This window comes from Pteronotus mesoamericanus, unplaced genomic scaffold (genome assembly GCF_021234165.1).
Source record: "Pteronotus mesoamericanus isolate MK-2021 breed Mesoamerican mustached bat unplaced genomic scaffold, CSHL_Meso_final contig_220, whole genome shotgun sequence".
NCBI lineage: Eukaryota > Metazoa > Chordata > Mammalia > Chiroptera > Mormoopidae > Pteronotus > Pteronotus mesoamericanus.
Window position 1 is genome coordinate 9,763,743 of NW_026555091.1, and position 24,106 is coordinate 9,787,848.

The 24,106-nt window shown below is 59.1% G+C and overlaps 1 protein-coding gene across 2 annotated transcripts in view; it reads right to left on the bottom strand.

The window, feature by feature from the left end:
• The window catches only part of OGDH (oxoglutarate dehydrogenase), a 41,847-nt gene that overhangs the window by 15,623 nt on the left and 2,118 nt on the right, over positions 1–24,106 (bottom strand). Inside the window, exons 1-4 of one of the 2 annotated variants that reach the window (XM_054571402.1) lie at positions 16,684–16,706; positions 15,434–15,682; positions 8,904–9,095; positions 7,527–7,629 (exon numbers count right to left, since the gene is read on the bottom strand). In XM_054571402.1, the coding sequence (XP_054427377.1) occupies positions 7,527–7,629; positions 8,904–9,095; positions 15,434–15,655 (517 nt within the window). In that variant the 5' untranslated portion in view covers positions 15,656–15,682; positions 16,684–16,706. Of the gene's footprint in view, positions 1–7,526; positions 7,630–8,903; positions 9,096–15,433; positions 15,683–16,683; positions 16,707–24,106 lie in introns of those variants that run through there. The other variant, XM_054571403.1, reaches the window with a different exon arrangement.

Consider the following 24,106-nt stretch of genomic DNA (forward strand, 5'->3'; position numbering starts at 1 on the left):
GGGCCTAGGAAGAGGAGCCAAACAAACCAACCCACCAACCCTGCAAAGAAATCAGAAGGAAGAAATAATAAAGATGACAGCAGAAATCGATAAAATAGAAAACAGGAAAACAGGACAGAAAAATCAGTGGGATAGGGAGCTGGTTTTCTGAAATGACCCACGACACCGACAAACCTCTAACGTGCCCGACAGGGAACAAGCCGCGGGGGCCCCATGGACAACTGCGCAGACGACCGGGTCGGCGCGCGCCGCCCGTTCCCAGGACAGGAGCTGCCGTCACTAGCCCAGCGGGAACCAGACTAACAGCTCTAGGACTGGGAAGGGGATGGCGTTCTTCAAAAGCTCCTGAAAAAGAAATCTCCAAACTCAGAGAGTTTGCTGGAGAACGCTAAGAATGTTTAAACAAGAACTGTACACAATCCCTCCCAGAAAACACAGGAGGGAGAAAGTTCCCATTTTGTGAAGCTAGAATGACCATGACACCAAGAGTACACAAAAACAGTCCAAAGACAATTACAGACCAATATCCCTCAGGAATGTAGACGCAACAAGACACACAGGTGCAGTGATAGAGAGAGAGTCCTACGCCATGACCACACAAGGTCTAGTCCAGCAACTCCCAGCTGGTTCAACAGTGACAATCAATGGGCTCCACCGTTCCGTCAGGTTAACCACGAACGAGCGCACGACCACAGTAACACGCAGAAAACGCATCCAGCGACATTCGGCACCTGCTCGCTCTTACAAACTACCCAAGGCGGGAACGGGGGGGCGGGTGGGGGACACGTGCCTGCACCGGGCGAGTCTGGCGGCGGTCACTGCGCACTGGCTGGCGGCAGCCTGAGCCCCCGTGACCAGAACGAGGCATCCGGGGTGCTCGGCCTCCCTGCTCCGGCTCAGCACGGTGCCGCAGGCTCCAGCCGGAGCACGGAGGCAGGAGGGACAAATAATTGTTCCTATTTTCAGATGGCATGAGTGTCTACACAGAAAATCCTACGAAATTAGAAAAAAAGCCCTGGAATCAGTGAGCTCAGCAAAGTCATAGATACAACATGCACACAGAAATCTCTTGTATTTCTAGGTATCAGTGGTAACTACGTGGGCAGTAAAACTAAAGAGGAAAAGGAAAGACCACAAGGAAGCTAACGGGGCATGGACAGGCCCTGCGTGCCAGACGCCACAGGGCTGAGCAGAGAAGCTGGAGACAGGCCACCGGGGACCCGGCACCCGGGTCTGCTGGGCGGCACAGCCAAGACGCCGGCTCTCCCTGGACTGACCTTGGGGCTTCACCCGGCTGCACCCCGACACCAGCAGGCTCTCCCTGAACAGAGGGCGGCTCCCTCTCGAATGCGTGCGGGAGACCACGTCCCCGGGACGGAGGGCAGAGCGCAGCAGTCACGGCCGCCAGGGCGGGCACCGCCTGGAGCCGAGGGCCCCCGCCGCCAAGCGCCGCTGATCCGGCTGAGCCCGGCCCGAGGAGCAGAAGCAGCGCAGCGAGGGGAAGGCGCGTTCCCCTGCAGACACTGCAGCCGTCAGACGCCACAGGCAAGGCGCTCCCTGAGCAAAACCCCCTCCTCTACCTTCACGTCCTGTGCGGAAATTAGCTCAGACCGGATGGCAGATGTAAACGTCAAGCGCAGAACTGTGACACCTTGAGACGGGCACACGGAGACCACCCCGGGACGGAGCGCTAAGGAAAGCGCGGTTAGGCCCGACACCAAAAGCCCAGTCCAAAAAGGGGAGAACTGCAACTTGGGCCCGTGGGGACTGAAAACGTCTGCTCTGCCAAGGACCCCGCTGGTCACAGAAGCAAACGAAGAGACCCCGGGGGAAGCCGACGAGGCCCATCAGCAGGTGGGTGGGTGGCTGGAGCCACCAGGGGCCACTCGGGGCCAGGGGTGCTGCCCAGCATGGAAGGAACGAAGTGTTAGGAAACAGCCCAGGCGAAACTCCAGAGAAGGAGGCTGATGCGAAAGTGACAACGGCCAACATCGCGAGAGGCGACTGCCCTCGTTCAACCTGGGGAGGACGGTTACAGGGGCCGAGGCCAGACAGCGGCCGCCAGGGCCACACACAGGGGCTGCGGTGGGCGGTGGTGCCACCCCAGAGGGCAGCAGGAAGGGCCCTGTGGGGACAGGCCCAGCAGTGGCAGCGGGTGCTGGGACGCGCCGTGGCTGATGGGCGCGGCCACCGGGCGGCTGGCCGAGAGGCTCAGGCTCTGCTCTTTCTGGCGGCTGCCTGTGGATCCACGGTTCTCTCCAAACATTAAGTTTAACGCAAACCAGAGTCTCACAGGTACTGCCAGCAAGGTGAAGGAAAGAGGACAGAGAGGCGCCAGGCACGGAAGGAGGGCTGGCCTCGGGTGAGTGACAGCAGCCAGGGACCCGGCAAGCTCCCTGGATTCCGTGGGGGCCCCGCCCAGCCCCCCGGTCGGCGGGGCTCCTCAGTCCACGAGGGTCTATCAGCACCTTGGCTGCCCGACAAACGCGGGGAGGCCGCCTGGGAGGCCTTGTCATGAACGCCCAGGAGGCGGACTGAGCGCGGAGTCCAGCCGAGGGCCCAGCGCGGGAAGGGCGGGTGCACATGCAGGGCGCCACGCGGCCCCGGCCGCTGCGGACAGCGGGGCCCCACGCCCAAGGGAGCACAGCGAAGCGAGGGGGTTACGTGGGGGTGAGGATGCTCCAGGACACAGGATGGGTGGGAGAGAAATGGCAGGAGCAGCAGCGCTACCTGCTGGGTCACTACCGAGTGGCGGGAAAACAATGAACAAACTTCAGAGCGCGTGACAGAGGTGGCGGCTTCCCCCGGGGCATGCTGGGAGAAGCGCTTCTGCCCAGGGCGGCAGCCCTCCCTGCGGGGAAGAAGGGCGGTTCCTACCTCCCACTGTTAGCACTCGCAGTCGTTCCTGGAAAACGGCAAGGTCTGAGAGCAGGGGAGCGCGGGGCGGGGGCGCGGGAGGAAAAAGACAGGTGAGAGTTAGTTCAGAACCCGCCCCCCGCGCCACGGCAGTAGGGGGCACAGACAACAGACACAGACACCGGAGGACAGGGTGGGTGAGGGGTCGGGGGTGCTGTGGTCAATGGCTGGCCCGAGGTGTGGGGACATCCCTGCCCACAGAAGAGGCCGGCGCGTGGCGCCTGGGAAGGAGCCCACCCAACCTGGACGCGTGGGGAGGCAAAGGGAAGAGGCTGGGTTCTCTCCCTCGGACCGAGAGAGTCAGGGGGAAAATGGGACTGGAGCCCTCAGGGCCCTGGTGGACTCACGGGGGCTCCGGGTGCCCCCGAGGCTGGGCTAGACCCGGGTGCTCAGCCCACGACCACGACCGCGACCCACAGCCCCGTGCAGGGGGCACCCTGTCAGCCACGCTGGCGCCCTCCTGGCCGCAGAGAGAGCCACCACCCCCTCGCCCCCAGCCCGGCCCTGGGCGCCTGGGCCTGGGGGACGGGGAGGCCTCCGGGAGCCGCGCTGCCGCCGTGCCAGAGCAGGCGCAGGGAAGGCTCGCGACCCTCCCTCGGAAGCCGACGGCACGGACGGGCGCAGAAACTCCGCTGCGGGGGCGCCAGCCCCGGCAGAGGCCTCGGAGCAGCCCGGGCCGCTCTGAGACGGAAGGGGCAGGTTCTGCCCCAGAGGCGGCGCTGAGGTGAGAGCAGAGGCTTGCTCTTCTCCTTCAGGCCTCCGAGTCTAGGGCACGGGCACGGCCAAGGGCGCCGGCAAACACACCGCCCGCTCGTCTGCAGGCGGGGAGGTGGGCGGGTCACGCGCTCGCTCTGGGCGCCGTGCAGGGCGCACTTTTGTCTTCACCTGTCCAGCAGCCCCTCACCTGTGGCCAACGGCACCCAAGAGGGGTCCACGGAAAACCCCAGAAATAAGCGGCTCCTAAGTTCCCAGTTGCGCGCTGCCCTCCGACGCCGCTCGCGCCCGTCCGTCACTCAGTGGAGCCCCGGCTACCTGGGAGGAGGGCCCACGTGCCCTGACCCTGGCACGGCCGACTGTTCAGCTCCCACTCGCCGCCGCTGGCACGCACTCACGGTGCCGAATTTACAGACTGCACTTCCCGCAGGGGTGTGTGTAGGGGTAAACACAGGACACACAGGGCCCACCCACTTGGTGATCACGGGACATACCCGCACCAATGAGAGGGGACTGTTGTATTTTTTTTAGCTTTTAAAAAATAAAACACAAACAAAACGTACAAACCACGGAAATGAAAGAGAAGACATTCTGGTTGTCATTCCCGAGGGCACCTGAGCACCCTCCTTCGGGCTGCGCACGGGAGGCTCTGCTGCAGGCCGGGCGGGGGGCCGGGCGGGGTGCTGACGCCAGGCCTGGCTGTCACTTGGCCTGCCAGCCCCTGGGCGTCCGGGGGGCCTGGGCGATGTGCCCACCGGGCCTGAGGGGCCCAACTCCAGCTCCCGACGCCCAGCCGCCGGAGAGGCGAATGCTCCGCCTCCAGGTTGTGAGCGGTAAACAGCGGCTGTTCTTTGCTCGTCCTCCTGCCTCCCAGGGAAGGACTCGGGGGAGAGCCACCCCAGGTAAGCAGCTAACGCGCTGCTCCAAGTTTGGACTTTTTAAACGGGCTCTTCGCCTGTTTTGCTCAGGCCCGTTCCCCATACGGATGTCGCGGACGGCGCCTGTCTCCAGCTCTGCGTGCGAGCGAGCCTCACGTCCGGGCCGGGCTCGGGCTGTGTCCCTGAGCGCGGGTGGGCTGCAGCATCGGCAGACACGCCGGCGGCAGATGGCAGTTCCGCGCCGCAGCCTCGTGCAAGTGCTGCCCGTGAGAGAGCAGGCGGGGGCAGGAGCCAAAGGGGGCTCTCTCCAGGTGCCCGGACGGGTCAGGGCAGCTCGGTGCGGCCGGACGGCCAGCACCAGCGCGAGGGGGCTGCGCAGCGCTGTGGGGCTGGCTGGCTTCCTGCTAAGGTGGCCGCAGGGAGCGCCTTCTGGACCTTCCCATCAGGAGCCACACTGACCTCTCCCTAGGGCGCCCAGGGGGCTCACGGGAGAGCTGCAACCTCCTCTGGGAGGGGGTGGATGGAACAGCCTGGCACCTAGAACCCAGCGCCCCCGATCCCCTGCACGGTGACAGGACACCACCCACGTCGAACGGAGAAACTGTTCTACACTAAAATTTTGTCCGAGTTACCAGCAAGCCCGCTGTCACAACATCAGGCTGTGTCCACGGTCCGCGCTGCAAGTGCCCAGTGCCCAGACGCCCCTCAGGGAGCACCCAGGAGACATGCGGCCACCCAGCCTGTGGATGGCCTGCCGGCCCGCCTGCCCCAGCCCAGGAGGGTTTCTGGGCCAGCCTGTCCCAGCCCCCTCAGAGCGGGCAGGAAACGTCCAGGACTCGGGGGGAAGCACCCGCACGCTGCCTCCCAGGAACTCTGAGGGGACGGCTGCCCTGCTCGCAGCGTGAACCGCGGGCGCCCCCGCTGGCTGCGTGCTTCCTCAGCAGCAGAGAACGCTCTGGGACGCGGGGAGTTGTCTGTGTCACCTGAGCCTCAGTTTCCCCGGAGAACGAGAAGCCCCAGGACACGTGGCAGCAACTGAGGACACCAGCCACTCGCTCACCCCAGACACACACGCAGGCCACGTTCCTGCACACGGTGACCTGTCCTCGGGGGAGCCCAGCCCCCCGCAGCCGGCCCGGGGCCTGTCACTCAGCTTCCAGTCGCCCCTACCAGAGGGCCAGCAGCCCCTGCCCAGGCTGTGCCGACGACGCCCACTCGCGCCCTTGGGAGCCCAGGGCGCCAGGCTCTGTTCTGAAACCAGCTGACCGGTGAGGAGACGGGCCCCCAGCAGCGCCGGGCCCGAGGCCTGGGAGGCCTGGGGGAAAAGGTGCCCGGGGAGCGGCGTGCGCAGAACGCAGACACTGTTTTCTTGGCCTGCACGTACCGGGGGTGAGACAACTCAGGCCTAACGTTCCTACAGACTCAAACACGCACTGAGTTCGCACCGTTTCCTACTCTTGCAGCTTCACAAAGAACTGACACCTTTTATGGCACGTTAGTTCAAATTCTCACCATGAAAACGCACTTTTCTCCTACAAAGCGGGGACAGCTCCCCGACCTTCTCCCAGGGGCCCTGAGGCTCCCGGCCCGAGGCGGCGGCACCTCTTCCTCCAACGGGCGCAGCGCGCCCCTGGTTCCCGACAGTCTCCCTCACCACGACGCGCTGACGGGGGCAGGGCCACGGCGGCCCGGAGGGCACAGAGGCCCCGCCTGCGCCCCCGAGAGAGCCGGGGGCGGGGAAGCGGGACGGCCCCAGGCCTGACCTCCCCCATCACGGCCGCCCCGGGCCCGCCAGGTGTGGCGCTGGCCTACCTGACCAGAGTCGGGAGCAGAGGCGCTCTCCGGGCTCCCCGGGCCGTTCTGTCGAGAGCTGACAGCCGCTGAGACAGGTCCCCTTTGATGCCAAGGAACTGGCAGCCCTGGGGGAGGAGGCCCTGTGCACCCCTCCTGCTCCACTGGAAGCTCTGCCCTGCCCCTGCGGGGCCTCTCCTGGGGGGCCCGGGCTCGGGCCCGGCGCCACAGGGCTGCGCGGCGGGGGGGAGGCTCTGTGTCCTGGGGACACCAGAGGGAAGCCCACTCCTGGGAGCTCAAAGCGGACACCACCGAACAGAGCAGCGGGACTTGGCTCACGTCCCGCCCGCGGCCTGCACGGCCCCACTCGGTCACATTCCGGGCCCACAGGGCAGGGAAAGGCCTGCTCTGCCTGGAAGGGAAGGCAGAGCAGTGACGGGCCGCTCACACCGAGGTCAGGGCCACAAAGCCTGCGCTGCGGCCTCTCCACGGGGGCCTGACTCGCTCAGCGGAGGCAGGTTAGGTCCCTTCACAGGGCAGCGTTAGGCGGGCAGGTAATCATCAGTCCCGTTAGCATGCAGTGTTTCCGAGAAACCCGCCAATTTCAGAATTAGTCACGCCATCCCTTGTGGAGCACGGGTTAGCAGCGCGGTGACTTAGAGCAGATTAACTGAGAAGCGACTGCAGGTGTGAGCCCAGCCGCGCCCTGCCCAGCACGAGAGCATCGAGGGGGCGTGTGCGGACGCCCGGTGCCTGCCTGCGCCCTGGGGCGCCTTCCAAAGTTTCCTCAGTGTGATCACTGGCAGTTCAGAATCGAAATCGAGACCCCCGATGCACACCCCACTCTGGAACGCGCCCGTCAGAGGCAGCCGGGCGGCACAGGCGGCCCCCCGCTGGGGGCCAGACCGAAGCCAGAGGAGCGAGTCTCGGGTTACCTTCCGGCCCACCTGCACAGGTGGGCCGTCCTTTTCCCTGTGTCCCAAACCTTTTCTGCCCCCAATTTTACTTTCCAATTCGAGACTCAGACAATCAAGCTCCTACAAACTGGCTGAAAAGCTGGGATCAAAATAACCTGCCCCCAACACACTGAGGCTGACTGGCCGGTAAATTTCAAGTGATCAGAGCGAAGGAAACTTAAGAGTCTCCCCTCCCGTCGGGGCCGTCGGCTGCCACAGGCCGGGGCACGGGCGCTAAGCAGCGCAGCGCCGGCCGCTCTCAGACCCTCACCAAGTTTGTCTGTGGATGAGATAATGTCAGCGGGCACGGAGGAGTCCAGATCAGCATCCAAAATTCCCAGGGGGTCCAGCTGTGCTACATGGTGCCCTCGTATCTACGAAAGGGCCAGCGATGGACAGGGAGGGACACACACAAAAGGACAGGAGAAAAAAAAGAGGGAAGGGGTAAAAAAAAGTAAAATTACATTAAAATTAGCATTTACAGATTAATCCTCACCCACGTTTGAAGAAACAGTTACTGGAGCATCATCAAAATTTACACAACTAATTCCGAGAGGATCAAGTTTTGCAATGTGGTGACCCCTGACCTGGAAGCAATAACACAAGCAGTGGTTAAGCAGGTCCCGGGCTGTGGGGTAAAATCACATGTGGTCAAACCTTCCCTGAGAGCAATGAACCCAAGTAATAAGATCAGTGGTAGAAGCCTTAGGAGAGCTGACGGGCAAAGCACCCCAGGGCGCAAAGGCACTCTCATAAAGGGGGGCGGTCCCTCAGGGGCCGGGAGGCGCGAGTCTGAGAGGACCCGCCTCTCGGGGGCCTTAGTTTGCAGACAAGAGGAAAGGGGCTCTGCTGGGGGCACAGCCGGCCCAGCGCGGCCCGGCTGTGCTGAGAACAGGCAGCGGCCCGAGGGAGGCAGGCCCGCGCCGCGCGGCCCTGGGCCCCGTCCCTCCCCGCTGGGGCTCAGGGCGCGGTGCCTGACGAAGGCGGCCGTGCCAGGGACCTGGGACTGGCCCGAACTGCCCGAAAACAGGGGGAGGGAAACCTGAGCCTGTTCGCTCCCCCGGGCCTGTGCTGGCACCACGGGGGTGGCACGCGGCAGCACCACAGGGCACACCGGCCGCCCACAGGCCCCTGGGGCCAGAGCCCGGCTGGCCCCTTCTCGGGGACCCGTCCTGAGGGCAGAGAACGCCCGGCTCCCCTGCTGCGCCGCAGTGGCGCGAGAAGCTGCAGGGGAGCCCGGCTCCCCGGCCCCCCCGCCCCGCGCCTGGCGGCTCACCTGGGACAGGCTCCTGGGCTCTGAGGACGGGCCCCGCGCCAGGCCTCCTCCGGCGGGCTGACCGCAAACGGGGATGCCCTCCCTGCTCCCGTGGGCTCGCTGTCCCCCACCCTTACGGTTCACTTCCACCTACTGTCTGGGTGCTAGTGGCTGGGGTGGGACAGCACTGTCCTCCTGGTCATGGTGCTTCCTCCTGCCTAGCACTGCCCCCGCCCACGACCCTGCCCTGCAAACCCTGGGAAGGAACAAGGGGCTCTTTCCAGGGCGGTCGCGGGGGTGGGCAGGGACTGTCCTGGCCCTGCCCGCTTTGTCCCAGGCCCCAGGGCAGGAGGCAGCGGCAGGGCTCTGCGGGAGGTGTGCGCGCCGCCTTACCTGGTAGGCCCTGATGAGAGACTGCACCGCCAGGTGGTCCTCCACCAGCTTGTCCACGTTGGGCTGGGCGGCCACCACGGGCTGCGCCCGGGCCACGGCAGACAGGGCGCCCGGGCTCAGGGGGAGCGGGCTCTGGTAGGCGGTGCCCGGGGGCGCCCCGGCGTTGGTGTTTCGGAAAAAAATGTCCCATGACTGAGGAGAGAAGGAACACGTGTGTCACTCCACTGCTCACCAGGGACTGAGCCCTCATTTTCAGCAAAAAGGAGCTGTTCTTGGCAGCCAGGTCACATCCCGGAGGGCCGACGTCCGCCTGCTCTGGTCAGCTGCTTCTGCTCCCGCGGGGCGGCCTCTCCAAGGCTGGGCCCACCTCCCTCCCCCACCGGATGCCCCCGCCAGTGACAGATGCCCTCAGCTGCCCTCGTGTTGCCACCCAAGGCCCAGGCAGCCCGGCAGCAGGAGGCGGCCTTCCTGCCCGTCCGCCCCCTGCTTCCCGGCCCCGGTACAAAGGAGCCCTGCTCAGGGGCAGCCCCAGCTCGGAGCCCTGGGGGAGCCGCGGCACCGAGGAGGCACCTAATGTTCGGGCTCGGTGTTCTCTTCGGGGGGAGGAAGAGAAAAGCCTGTGTCCCCCAGGTCTGCCAGGAGGGGCTCACGAGGCCGCGGCGGTTTGCACACAGGCTGCGGCAGTGGAGGCCTCATCGGAGTTACTCTCCGCCTCAGTTTCCCTGGTGCCAATCGAACTCACTCATTTACCTCTTCTGCTATTTTTGGCTATTTCATGTGTGAATGATTCAGTTTGGAATTTGCATAGATACTGTGAACTACTACACTTCTCACACAAAGATGTGAGTTAAAAAAAACCTCAAGAGATTAGAGAAACTCAGACTTAATACAATTCTATTGCCAAAAACCCCCCAAACTATTAAAAATGAGAAAGCTCGGAAACGTGAAAACACTGTCTTTCCTCTCTGCCATCCACTTTGCAGTTCCCGAGGTTCTCCCATCAACAACTGCGATGAGAAGGATTCGGAGCGAACGGCCACTAGGCCTGCACTCGCCACCAAGACGCCGCGCAGACACCGAACGGGCGCCTGGCTTTCGCAGGCGGGCCCCCATGTCGCCCGGGGCACGGGCACACCGGCCGCGTGGCCAACCCAGAAAACCTGCCGTGCTGCGGGGAGGCCTGCACGCCTGCCGCCCACGGGCAGCTGGCACCCTGCTGAGCTGTTTTCAGGGGCGCTTTGTGGAATGGCTACGTCATTCTGCAGTAAGACCACGATCCTCTCGTACTCAGAAATTTAAAAAACAACAACAAACCCCCTGCTGGGTGATTGTACAACATGGTGAATATACTAAAACCCAGAGTTTTTAATCTTAATGAAAACTGAATTATACATTAACAGCAATTTTAGTGTTTTAACACATCTTACTCTTCAAGGTCTTCCTGTTTTGGCCATCTGGTTGAGGGCTGTGTGTTGGCTGATGGTCGGAGAGATCTGGGCTCCTTGTCCGGCCACAATGCTGAGTGTGAAGCTCCGGGAGCCACGCACCCCAAGCTCCCTGCGCCGGGCGGGACCAGGACCCAAGCCCATCCTCAGCCTCTCGTGAGGCTGCGCCCACCCACCCCGCGCTGAGCCCTGCTCCACTCCGGGAAGACGCAGTGCCGCGGCCCGCCCCCCCCCGCCACCCCTGCAGCAGAAACTGCCCGGCTGCAGCGCAGCCAGGAGGCAGAGGCCGCAGGTCCCACTCCCCTGGGCAGGGCGAGGCCTCTGCCTGGCCCAGCCAGGCCCGTGACAAGGACATGCAAAGCAGACGCACTGGACACTCCACACATTTCTGACGCCCTGGAGCTCTGACAGCAGGCCTGAGTGAGGGCCCTGGATCCCGCGGGCGGCTCCGGCCTCAGGGAGAGCGCTGGCTTCTGTCTGGGCCTCCAGGGGCGGAGGGCCCGGGGGGGCCTCAGGGTCCAGCAACGGTCCCAGGGCAAGAAGACTGTCTCCCCAGACGCGCTGAGGTCACTCAAAGGCACCACCCCACAGCCAGCCACTGGGGCTGCCTCTGTGCTCTAGGCTCTGAGGTTTGGGGACAGAAAAGTCTGTGATGAGCCTCTCACTCTCAGGAGGGACAGGACAGACAAGGCAATGTGTCATTTCAGAGCAGATGCCAGTGCCAAGGACAGTGCTCAGAGGAGAGGTGGCCACATGGCCACGGGGAGGCCATGTGGACGAGCTGGCAGAGACAGAGCGGGAAGGTGGGCTGCGCCCGAGTCTCGGCAGCCAGCGGCCAGCGGCCAGGTGGTGGGACCTCCCGTGGAGCTCCGCGCCGAGCCGGCTGCGGGCTGAGAGGGAGGAGCAAAGGGCAGCCCCCAGGCAGGAGAGAGGCAGCCCGTCGTGGAGGTGGGGCCCGCAGCCACCTCCCTGCAGGTGTAAGGCCGTGAACGAAAACGTGACAGGTTTCAAGTGTAAACAAGGGTACCACCCTGGCTGAAATGAAACCCGAATTTAATCTCCTGTGTCGGACCCCTTAAGCCCGGGGAGCTGTGCTGTCCAAGGCGCATGCTCCTCGCCTGCCGCCCCGCCTTCCAGAACCAGGGCAGCTCTCCCTGCAGCCACCGGCTTCGCTCTCCCTCCGCGATGCCCTGAGGAAACTAGTCCAACCACCCCCGCGGAGTTAGGGCCACAGGGCAGACTGACAGGCAGCTGGGCGCCAGGTGTGGCGCCAGCTGGGTGAACCCTGAACCCCCGGAGTCCAGAGGCTGCCCGCCCGCGCAGAGCTGCTGCCCACGGCAGGCGTGAGGCTGCCCCAGGGAACATGGGAGTAAGCAGTTCAGTGAGGCCAGTGGACTTTGCCTGTTTACGGTCCGGGTGCCACGTTCCTGGCTGGGAGCGCCCAGCAGACATGTTCAGGGAGGGCTTCGGGGTGGGCCGAGCGGCCACCGCTCTCCCGGCGTGCCCCGCTTGTCCCAAGGGTCCCACTGTGTGCCGGACACGTCAGCCGGCACAAGCGGGCGACCTAGCAGGGCCGCGCCCACGACAGCACCACCGCCATGGGCCGGGCTCTCTGGGCCGGGCTCCTCACCCGTAAAGGGAGGAACACGGGCTGCCTGGGAGCACAGCCCATGCCCACACAGACCCATGCACTTCAGAAAGCACCCGCGGGGCCCTGGCTGGGTGGCTCCGTGCGTGGGAGCGGCATCCCGTGCACTAAGGGGCTGCGGCTTTGATCCCTCGTCAGGGCGTGTGCTCAGGGCGGCCGCTGATGTTTCTCTTTCACGCCCACCCCTCTCCCTGAAAACACCACCACCACCACTTGTGGGGACAAAGAGCTGAACCGAACCCTGGGTTACTAATGCTTATTCCACTGTCCCCCAATCCTAGGACGCTGGGACTCTGCCTTCAGGACCACCAGAGCCACTTCCTCTGGTCCAGTGCCACTTCTGTGACGGCCCCGCTGCCTTCGCCTTAGACAGGAACCTGCCCCACCTGCCCACAAACACACCCTGATCACCTGATGGCCACCCTGGAAGGGACCAGACCCCAGGTTCAAAGGCCGACACACACGATGAGCTGCCGGCTGCCGGCACGCTGTCTCACAGACAACCGCGTTAACTTCTGACACGGACAATGCTTTTTAACCGCTACAAACATGAAATCCAGGACAAGCTTGGTGACGTCACCAAGGCAGTCAGACGCACGGCCCTCTGTGCAGAGCAGGCACAGCAACACGGCACTGGTCCGGCCAAGACAGCGCCAGTACAGAAAATAAGGTGGGGTCGCCCGTGTCAGCCAAGGTGGCTGCCAGTGGCCACGACACTTTGGTTCAAGTGGGAAACTACCTAAGTCACGCTCGACACATCTGGCAAGGAGACCCACCCAAGGTATCTGCCCACGTGGTCAGCACAGTCCTGTCCAGCAGAGCGGGGCCACCCACAGACAGGCTCCTGGGCAAGCTCCCCACTTGGCATCAGGGCCGCCAAGACATTTATTGAGAAGACCCGGGGGGGAGCCACCACTCTCAAGGTGTGACTCGGGCAGCTCCAGACCCCCGCGGAGACGGCCCAGCTCCACGCCCCGCTGCTCTCCCTGGGCACCGGCTGCCGGAGGCTCTGCCCTGCTGGACGGAGGGCTTCGTCTGCCCCGCTGCCCACCTGGCCCTGGAGACCCTTCCTTGCTGACTGCCTTGCCCACCGTGCTGCCTCCCGGACCTGCAGACTGAGGCTCGGTGTCGTTATTCCCCACTGCTGGCTGCGTGTGCTACGTTTCCCTCAGACTGCTAAGAGTATAAACAGGATATGAACATGTGCTGATGTTCTACTCTGAGTGAACCTGTGTTCAATGAAAGCTGAGTGAGCAGCGTAGTGACCTTGTGTGACTCTCGCCTGTCCCTTGGTGCCAGGCTGCTCTGCTGGCAGCAAGCCAAGCAGTTGCCCGGCTGACGTACAGGAAGGACTGCATCACGAACCTCTGCTTGTGCACCATCTTGAAACATGGGTTAGGCCAGTTCAGTTGAACGAATGGACAGGCAGCAGCAACTTGCCGGCCAATAGGTGCACACCTTCCTGTCACCCAGACTGGGCTTGTCTGGGTTTGAAAGCGAGGCAAATCCTGTGCAGAGACCTGGCACCCAGTCCCTGTGCCCACAGACTGGTTCCTATCCCTGCTGGGCAGGAAAAGGCTGCACTGGGAGGCCCCCAAACCCGCCAATGCATCCCCTCTGCATCCTTCCGGCAAATGCAGCGACTGCCGTCTATATAGGACATCCAGAGGCAGGGGGCTGGTGGCTGCCTGCCCGCCCCCACAGAACCTGCACAAAAGGCTTCTGCTTTACGGCGGAGCCTCTCAAAGGAGAGCACCCAAGACGTGGCGTGCTGACTGTCAGGCCCCCGCCCACCACAGGGGCTGGCTCAATCGGCCCCCCTGCCGAGGAGGGGCAGGGCAGCACCCGGGCCCAGCTCGCAGCACCACCCACCACCGTGTCTGGGGGGCCCTGAGGTCTGCCTGCCTCAGCTGCCTGGGGGCTCCCCAGGGTGGAAGCCCAACGGGTCCACTCGACTGGAGAGGTGCTGCTGTTCTAGACCACAGGTGGCCCAGGGAGAGGACATCTCCACACAACTGCACGATCTCCCTCCAGTGTGCCAAGTGGCCGTGAACTCCCGGGTCAGCAAAGAAGAGCTGCCTCAGCTCTGCCCCCGAGACCTGCTGAGGGTACAAGGCATGCCCCCGTCTCTGCCCGAGACGGAAGGTGGCGGCCCCATCGGGCTGGCAGAGAAGGGTCGAGGGCAGGCTGTCCTGCGGTCGCCTGTTCCCCGCCCTCAAAACCCCGCTGCACAGGTGAGCCTCACACATACGCAGATGCCATTTTCTCTCGAACCAGGTATGACTTACAACCTGGGAGACAGCAGCCCGGTCGCGAAACCTCGGGGTCGAGTTTATCCCAGAGATAAGAGCGCGGCCACTGCACTCAGAGACCTGGAGCCTCCAGCACCTGAGGCAGGGCCGCCCTGGCGTCCCCGGCACTTCCTTCCGGGCTGCGCCCCCAGCCCGCACCGTCCTGCCCGGGGAAGGCTCCAGAGTGCCTCCTGGGAGACCAGGCCCCCCGGCTCCGGTGGCCGTGGGACCGGGAGGGGCCTGGCTACGCGCCCTCCATGGCCAAGCAGGGAGTTCAGATAAAGAGGTGGCATTTCTGGTGAGTGGCTAGTAGCTCCCATAGTCACACAAATGCACCTAAACTTAAACGCCTTTTGATGATGACAAGACCGTAAGATTCACAAGGAAGGGAAGGCCAGTCAGGAGTGATGGCGGCGGCCTGCACGGCACACACCTCGGCCGCCCCTGCGCGCGGCTGCTTTGCGGCTGCCGCCTCCCTCCGCCCGCCCCCCCAGGCCTGAGGAGCCCGAGTGGCTCGGGCCCCGCCCTCCAGCCCGTGTGCTGGGCCCGTGTCTGACCTGAAAACCAAGGAACGGTCACGAAAACCACAAATTCCCACTGGCCAAGTGCGGGGAGGAGATTCTGCCGCCAGGGGCGCCCGGCACCACGCGAACTGTGAGGAGAGGGCGCTCAGATGGACCTGTCTCACAGGGGACACAGGGGACCGGACGGAGGCCTCCACGGAACGTGCTCCCAAACACAGGGGGAACCGGCGGCACGACAGGCTAAGACGCAAGCGACACAGAAGCCCCGCGAGGTGGCTTTAAGGTGCTCTTGGGACGCTGGGACGGGGGCATCCGGCGGGCGTCCGTCCGCGGGTTCCTTTCTCCAGTGTCCCCCCTCTGGCAGCCTTGTCGAGATCCCGGACGGGGCGCCCACGGGTCTTCAGAGCCTCACGGGGCAGCCGAGCCGCCGTCTGTTCCAAGAGCGAGGTGCAGCGGGCGAGTGGAAAGCCCTCCAGAGGAGGCGTCTCCTGGCGGGCCGGGCGCGTGCGGCTCCCCGCTGCCGGCCTGCTGGCCCGAGGGCTCCTCCGGACACTTACCTGGACGGCCAGCCGGCAGCGGCCACGGCTCCAAACTGAGGAAGACCCGCTGCTGCGAGCCTTACCTTGTGAACGCTCTTGGGGTCCTCCAGCCAGGCGCAGTACATCTCCTCCACATAGTTGGAGCTCGTCCCGCTCAGGAAGGGCTCCGCAGCCACGGGGGCGGTGTAGCGCCGGACCTGCCCTAACGTCCTAGCGGCCGCTGGTCTGTTTTGGGAAAATGTCTTAACAGTCTGGGAAGCCGTCAACGGCCTCAACTTATTAGCACAAGTCCTTAAGTGAAACATGGTTGTCCTGAAGCTTTTCACAACTGCCTGCGCAAAAAAAGAAAGAAAAGTCAGAAAGAGCATTTTAGCAGATAAAGCTATGGGGGCAAAATACCTCGCGGGCTCTGGCTGGAGGAAAAGGGTCCCAAAACACGGGTGGTAGGTGCCCGGATCAGTTCAGAGGGCACAGCCGAGCCTGAGCACCAGCCCCCAGCTGCAGGGGGGGGTCTTCACTTACAAGTCTAACTTCAGGGATACAAACTATCATGTGGTGGAAACATGCAGCACCTCTAAGGGTAAACATCCTATAAAACAATGAACAATTGTGAAAAAGGCAACAAGGGCTGATAGATTACCGATTAGATTTGAACTAATTGCAAAATGAGAAAGATATTTTCTACTCTATCCAGAAACCATGAAGCACCTGCTGCACTCACGATATTCTGGAGACTATAGAGACATCGACAAAAGTATTTCTCAATTTATATTTGAATAGAAGAAAAAATATTTAAAAAAACATCAGAGAGGAAGCATGGAGTGCCTGAGAGGCACAAGAAATGCCAACTTGGTGGAGGGCTCACGCCGGCCAGGCGGAGGCTGCGCGCCGCGAGCACCCCACAGGAAGAGCCCGGAGGGGACGGCTGGGGGAAAGTGTGGGACGCGGGGGACGGGCCACAGCCCCTGGGGAGTCAGGAGCTGGGGGCCCCGAGGCTCGGGAGGAGGGGAGCACTGGCACGCATGTCCGCCGTCCGCACCCCCTGGACAGCGTCCTGGCACGGCAGGGCGCTCCGCGGGCTCCGCAAACCCCCCTTCCATTTTACAGGCCAGCTTTCTGAGCGACAGTGCAGGGTTCCCCTGAGGCCACAGGGCCGCCAAGGGCAGAGCCAGGCTCCGGCCGGGCCTCCTGGCTGCCAAGCCCCCGCTCTGCCTGGCCCCTTAGTGATGACACAGACAGGCCCGGCCTGAGAGAGGGAAATGGGACTGAGAGCCCACCTGCTTCTGAGCCACACGGACCTTGCACCTGACGGTCACCAAACACTCTGACTTACAACTCTGTGAAGAGCAGCCACTTTACAAAAGCTGACTGCCCAGCAGACCATGAAAGAGTTCGACTGTTCCCAGAGGGTCTGGAACCACTTCCAAAACGGCAGCGTGCCCAGAGGCAGGTGCGCCGCCAGGGAGGAGGGCACTCCCAGTCAGCACAGGGGGCCCGCCCTCTGCCTGGGGCCGCGCACAGGCGGGGCTCAGAAGTCTGCCTCCAGGCGAGCGACTGGCTGGGAAGCGGCAACCACACCCACCTCTGCACCTGCCTGAAGGAAACGTGAGGGCTGAGTTACCCAGAAACAAACGTTCATAGGTCACCCTCCACGCTGTTCCTAAGGTCCCTCCCTCTTGGCCCAAGTGTGATCAGGACGCACTTGAGGGCACAGATGGAGAGCGCGTCCGGCCTGCTGCTCAGAGACGACCAGTCGGCAAGAGGGAAGAGCAGGGTGGGGACTTTAAAAACCAACTCAGCCCCGGCTGGTGCAGCCCCGTGGACTGAACCCGGCCTGCGAACCACAGGGCCGCCAGTTCAATTCCCAGTCAGGGCGCCTGCCTGGTTGTGGGCCAGGCCCCTGGTTGGGGACGCGTGACGAACAAATCGCTGTTTCTCTTCCTCTCTTTGTCTCTCCTCCCCCCTCTCCCTAAAAAGAAATAGTCTATAAAAAATAAAAATAAGAACAAACAAAAACTTGCTCCTTAAAAATTAAAGCAATCTATTTTGGATACAGCTACAGAATGCAACCTTAAACCCTGTGTCTTCTTTACCTTAAAAGCCCGAAGTTTTAAGGCACTTCAGTAGTTCCCCCTACACCCCGCTGTGCCCCAGTACCACCCACAAAACCACTTAAAGCAGACGAAGGCCCTTACGGACACGGAGGGCAACGATAAACATCCCTGCTGGGGCGTTCGGTGGTTTTTTTTATTACTCGGGTCCACAGGGAAGCGCCAGTGTGTCCCCTGCAGTGTCGCTGTGACCGAGGCGGCTGGGAGCCTGCGCGACCTGGGCTGGGCCCCTCTGAGGGCGCGGCAGCAGCTCCCCCGGCCACTGCCCGGCGGTGGCAGCCGCCTGGGAACAGGCGCCGCGCCAACCACCAGAGGCTTCCCCCTCAGACCGGCCTCCCAGGAAGCCGCCCGGCAGGCAGCCTTCTGACGGCCCTTCAGATGACTCGGTGGTCGGGAGCAGCTGCTTTCTGTCCACGGCCCGAGGGACCCGGGGGGCAGACGCTAGGTTGGCACGTCGGGCTTCTGACCCTAGAGTCAACTTCCAGGGCCACTCATCCTTTGGGAGGCACTCACTCGGTCAAACACTTTCCCGAAAGCTTTGGGTCGTCCAAAAAGCCCAAGAGTTCTGATTCTGGTTTAGAGGACCACTTCCCTTCGACAAGGGCGCCTAAAAGCTTCCGTGGGGAAAACTGTCTTCGTAGCAGACAGAGCTGGGGCAACGGGACGCCCACACCGCGGAGCGTGAGGCTGGACCCCTGCCTCACACCACCTACCGAATCATCAATAGCTCAATACCGACCCCAGACCCAAATGTAAGGGCTAAAACTATGACTCTTAGAAGCTTGATAACTTCCAAGTTAAAATGGAGTAAGTCTTTGTGGCTTTCAATGGAATCTTAGGAAACCGAAAGTACAACCAAAGAAAAAAAACAGGTAAGCTGTACTTCAAAATAAAAGCTGTAGTGCCTCACAGGATACCAACAAGAGAGAGAAGACACAAACTAGGAGAAAATTCTTGGAAATCCTGTAACTAAAGAACTGTATACAGAATGTATAGCCCTGGCTGGTGTGGCTCAGTGGATTGAGCGCCAGCCTGTGAACCAAGGGGTCGCCGGTCAGGGCCCACGCCCGGGTGGCGGGCCAGGTCCCCAGTTGGGTGGCATGAGAGAGGCAACCCGTCGATGTACCTCTCGGACATTGATGTTTCGCTCCCTCTTCTCTCTCCCTTCCCTTCTCTCTAAAAGTAAACAAATACATCTTTAAAAAAATATTTCCGGGAAAATGGAAGTGAACTTATCAATGCCAAAAAAAGTAGACAAAATGACACTATTTGTAACCCATTAATTTCAGGATGCAAGTACAAAGCTATACATTTGACAAATACAAGGTTTAAAAAGTAAAAACCAAAGCAAACTTTGTTTTTAAGGGTTTGGGGCCCTACCCTTAAAGATAATAGAACTTTATCTGCGCCTGCACCTTCCCCGGTCAGGTGGCACACACCCTGGGCCACCTCCCCATACACAGCGTGGGGCCAGAAACGGACTCCTGATGCCTATCAGCGTCGCGTTGGCCGGGCAGAGGGCTAATTAGAGAGGCAACGTCAGCAAAAACAGCCTGGGCACAGCGTCCCAGGAAATGAGTCTCCAAGGGTAAAGAGCATACATGTTAGGTGACTGTTAACCTGTGTGTTGCCTGGCAACCCTTTGAAAAGAACACCACCTCATCTTGAAAATATTTTTCTCTTTCTTTTTGGTTTTGGACTCATGGATGTCATTGTGACGCCTCAGGAAGACGACGCCGCGCCCCGCAGCTGCCACGTCCGCCCGCAGCCCCAATTCTTCCCCAAACCGAGCGTCTCCAAGACGTCGACGTCTCCCTCAAGCGCTTCGTCAAAAATGAGCCGAGGCAGGGAGGGGGCCCCCGTCTATCCTGAGAGGCACGCTGCCACGCCTGGGCCGAAAGGGCGACCGAGCCTGGGGGCGGGGGCACAGGCGCGACTCCAGCCGGCCGTGCGGACTGCGGACGCCTCACTTGCTCTGCGTTCGGTTTCCTTCACATTCCTGTCCCTCAAAGGTTTTCTGCAATTATGATGCAAACATGAAAGCACCTTGCACACTTTAAGTGTTTCTATGATTAAAAGAATGACAACTTACCAAGAAAAAAGGTCAACCAAAGATGTCTCCTAAAAACCTGGAGCTCCCACGGTAAACCTAAATGCAAGTCAATTCAGCGAGGCAGCTGGCCAGACCTCGGGGAGGGGCTCCACGTCGGCACCCAGAGGGAGCCTCATGTGGGGGTCTGCAGGCTGTCGCCCAGACTGCATGCTCTGCATGCTCGAAGGGGGGTGGGGGTGGGGCCTGTCCAGACTGCGGTCCTCCTGGGTGCAAGTAAACAGGCACTTTTCAAAGGTGTTGACTAGAGTACAAGTTACTGAATCTTTAGGGAGGGCAGGGCCATTCATCAATATTTATTAAGGTGTTTCAAAACACAGACAGGACTTCCAGCTAAATGCTGCTCAAGACACGAAGTGCTACATATAAAACAAAAGACTGAGAGGTGGAGAGGTGACAGGCTGGGAAGGGACTTCGGGGCCCAAAAGAAGGCACTGCATTGAGTGCTTGGTCTTCTTTCTGCTTCATATACCCCGGCCTAGGCGTATACCCCGCAATGCCAATCAATGTAGGCAGAAACCTGCAACAAAAGCCAGCTTCCTCGGGTCAGAAACCCCACATCCAACACTGTGCGCCCCCAACCCCTGCCGGCAGGGTCAGAGGAGATCGGGGACTTCTGCCCCCCCAGGAGACAGTGCGCCCCCCAACACTGTCCGAGGTGGCCAGGGTTCCACGGCCGACCCGCAGAGAAAGGGCAGCGCCCTCCGTCCCCAGGCGGGGCGGACGCACAGGGAGCACACAGGGGGCTCACCCCCACACAGCAGACACCCAGGAGGCCCAGCAGTGGCCAGGCAGCACCCTGCCCCCCACCTGTGTCTGAGGAAGACTGTTCTGCTCCAAGATTTAAATAAGATCCAGTCTCATAATGTAACACCCGAGTTTCCAGGCTGAAATCAAAGGTCACCGAACACATGAAGCACAAGGATAATCTCAACTGAAACAAAAAAAGACAATCCGTCAATATCAACACCCAGATGATATAGAATCAGAATTATCTGGCAGATTTAAAAAGAGTCGGCATCAAAATGCTTCCATGAGCGACATATAAAAATAAAAAACAAAAAGCCTCAGAAAAGAGACAGATGATATAAAGAACAACAGAATGGAAATTTCAGAATTGAAAAATACAACAACTAATATAAACAACTTGATGGGCGGGTGAAACTGCAGAATGGAGACAGGGAGCTGGAATAAGAGAAACCACCCGATCTGAACAGAGAAGAGACTGAAAATAAAAAGGGAAGAGGGCCCCAGGGACACGTGGGGTCATAACAAAAGACCCAAGGAAGACGAAAGACGCCGCCCTCTGACCCCAGGAGGAGAAGAAAGAGGGAAGGGCTGCGGGAGTACTCAGAGTCACAGAGTTTGGTGAGAGGTGCAAACCTACAAACCTAAGAATCCAAACAAAATAAACCCCAAGAAAGTCACTGAGACACAAGACAAGCACGCTTCTGAAAACTATAGACAATTGGAACAACACATTTATCAGAAACCATCGAGGCCAAGAGGAAGTGACACAACACTTTTAAGTGCTGAAGGAAAATAACTGTCAACCCAGAACCTATGTCCAGCCAAAATAGCCTTCAGAAATGAAAGGGGAACCAAAACATTCTCGGATGAAGGAAAACTAAGAGGTTTTGCTGCCAGCAGACCGACCCTCAACGAACGGCTAAAGGAAGTTCTCTCAACGGAAAGGCCATGGTAAAAGGGCTTTTGCAATGCCATGAAGAAAGAACACTGGAAATAACAAAGACTGAGTGAAAACAGTTTCCTTTTCCTCCTGAGTCTTCTAAAGTATGTGTGACGGTTGAAGCAAATAGGACAACGTGCCTAATATGATTTTAAATCTATGTAGAGAAAATAGCCCCGGCCGGTGCGGCTCAGCGGACTGAGTGCCAGACTGCGAACCAAAGGACTGCAGATTGGACTCCCAGGCCGGGCACAGGCCGGGGCTGCGGGCCAGGCCCCCAGCAGGGGGCGCGTGACAGGCAACCGTGCACGGGTGTTTCTCTCCCTCTCGCCCTCCCCTCCTCTCTCTAAAAATAAATAAATGTTTAAAAAAACAAAAACAAAAACAAAACCACAAATGTATGCAGAGAAAATAGTTAAGATAGTTTTCAGCTGGGGAGGGAAAAGGGATGTAAATGGAGGTAGGGTTTCTACGCTTCTAATGCATAAACATAAACAAAAGGATGAAAGACACTTATATAGATATGGAATTAGTACTACCCGTGTGTAATGCGTATCCTCTTTTCCCCTCAAATATTCGGGCAAAAAAGTGTGCATTATACACAGCAAAATACAGTACCAGAGACAGAGAGAGCCGTTACCTAATGCCAAAAGGTCGATTCACCACGAAGACACAGCAATACTAAACGTGCACGTTCCACACATCATACTGCAAAATACGTGAATCAAAACAATAAAGTGAAAAAGACAAACGCACAATTATATTTGGAGACTTTAACTGCCTCTTTCAACTAGACATGACATCAGCAAGGATAGAGCAGAACTCAGTGAAAGTACAAACTACAACTCACCCATTTTGAAACTGATAAGCCTGTAACCCTACAATTATTTAAAAAAAAAGTTTAATTTGTAATTAAAAAGCTCCTGAAAAAGTAATTTCCAGGCCCCAATGGTTTCACTGGGGGCCCCCACCCTCCGGTCTAAATGTCCAAAGGTGAATCAACTCCAGGTCTACACATCTCTCCCAGAAAATAGGAGAGGAGGAAATACTTACGAATTCACTTCATGGAGCTGGTATCTCTCTGAGACCAAACCCAAAGACAATAAAAACCACGACAAAAAACCAGCTTTAAACTAGTATCCCTCACGAATGCAGATAAAAAACGCTAAAACACAGCGACGAGGACGGACACCTGGGCATAGTCACACACAGCGGCCTAGCGGGGTTGCTGCCCCACCCTCTCGCCCACAAGCAAAAGACAACGCACTCCCCTTCCTGAGAGGCTAGAGAATAAAAAGCGCACGATCGCGTCAACAGACGAAGATAAAGCACCTGACAAAGTTCAAAACCCGTTCATGACAAAAATGCTTAGAAAACTATGACTAGGAGAGAACTTCAACTTAATATAAAATACCCACAAAGCCTACGAGTCACATTACACTTAATGGTGAGACTGAATGCGTCTTTCCAAAGCTACGAGCAATGCAAGGGTGTCCACTCTCATCCCCACTATTTAACATTGTGCTGGACGCTGTATCAGGGCAACAAGGCAAGAAAAGGAACTAAAAGGCATACAGGTCGGGGGAAAGAAATGAACAGCCCCCGTTTGCAGGTGATGTGACTGTCCAGGTATGAAACTTCAAGAATTCCACACAAACACTCACAGGACTAGTGAGTGAATTCAGCAGGGTCACAGGACACAAGATAAACATACAGAAATCAACTGTATTTCCATATACTATCAATGAACACATGAAAGCCAGAATTTTAAAAAAGGAAATACTTAGTGAAAGTCTAACAAAACGTGCAGAGCTTGTATGCTAACTACAAAATAACAATGAAAAAAACGATAAAACCTAAATAAACAGAGAGACGTCTTGTGTTCACAGACTGGAAGGTTGAACAAAGATGAGTATCTCCAAACTGATCAAAATCCTAGAGAGATTTTTTTTTTTTGCAGACACAGGTAAAATTATCCTAAAACTCATATGAGAAGGTGAAGGAACAAAATTAGCAAAAAACAATTTTGAAAAAGAATAAAGTGTGACGAATCAATCTCCCTGATTTTGAGGTTTTTTTATGTAGCTGCATAACCAAGTGCGGTTTTGATGACGACACTTCCAGGAAGTGCAATGGCCTCGAGCACAGAGCCGGGACTCGGACCCGCACACGTCAGGGACCCGCACACCAGCGCCGCCGAGCGCTGTCGGGAGCGCGGGGTGCATCAGTGCAGGGAGGGCGGTCTTTTCACCAAGCGGCGTTCATCAGATACCCACAGGCCGGAAAGGAAGGAAGAAAGAAAAGGAAGGAAGGACGGAAGGAAGGAAGGGAAGGAAGGAAGGAAGAGTTCAACCTAGATTTTACACCTTACACTGACATTAACTCAAAGTGGGTCATAGATTTAAATGTACAACACAAAGCTGTGACACTGTGAGTGAAGTACATGAGAAAATCTTCAGGAACTAGAGCCAGGCAAAGAGTTGTTAGGCTTGACACTAAGGAACAATCCATTACTGACAAATCTGACAAGCTGACTTCATCAAAATTAAACATGTTTGCTCTGCAAAAGACCCCGTTAAGGAAATGAAGAAACAAGCTACAGAATAGGAGAAAATATCAGCAAATCACACATCCACGAAAGGGCTAGTATCTGGACTACGTAAGGAATTTCCCAAACTCAACATTAAAAAAAAAAGCAAACAATCCAATTACAAAATGGGCAAAAGATATGAACAGGCATTTCAATGAGAACAATATATAGATGGCAATAAGCACATGAAAATATTTAATATCGCTGGCCATGAGGGAGATGCAAGTTAAAACCAAAATGACACACCACTACACA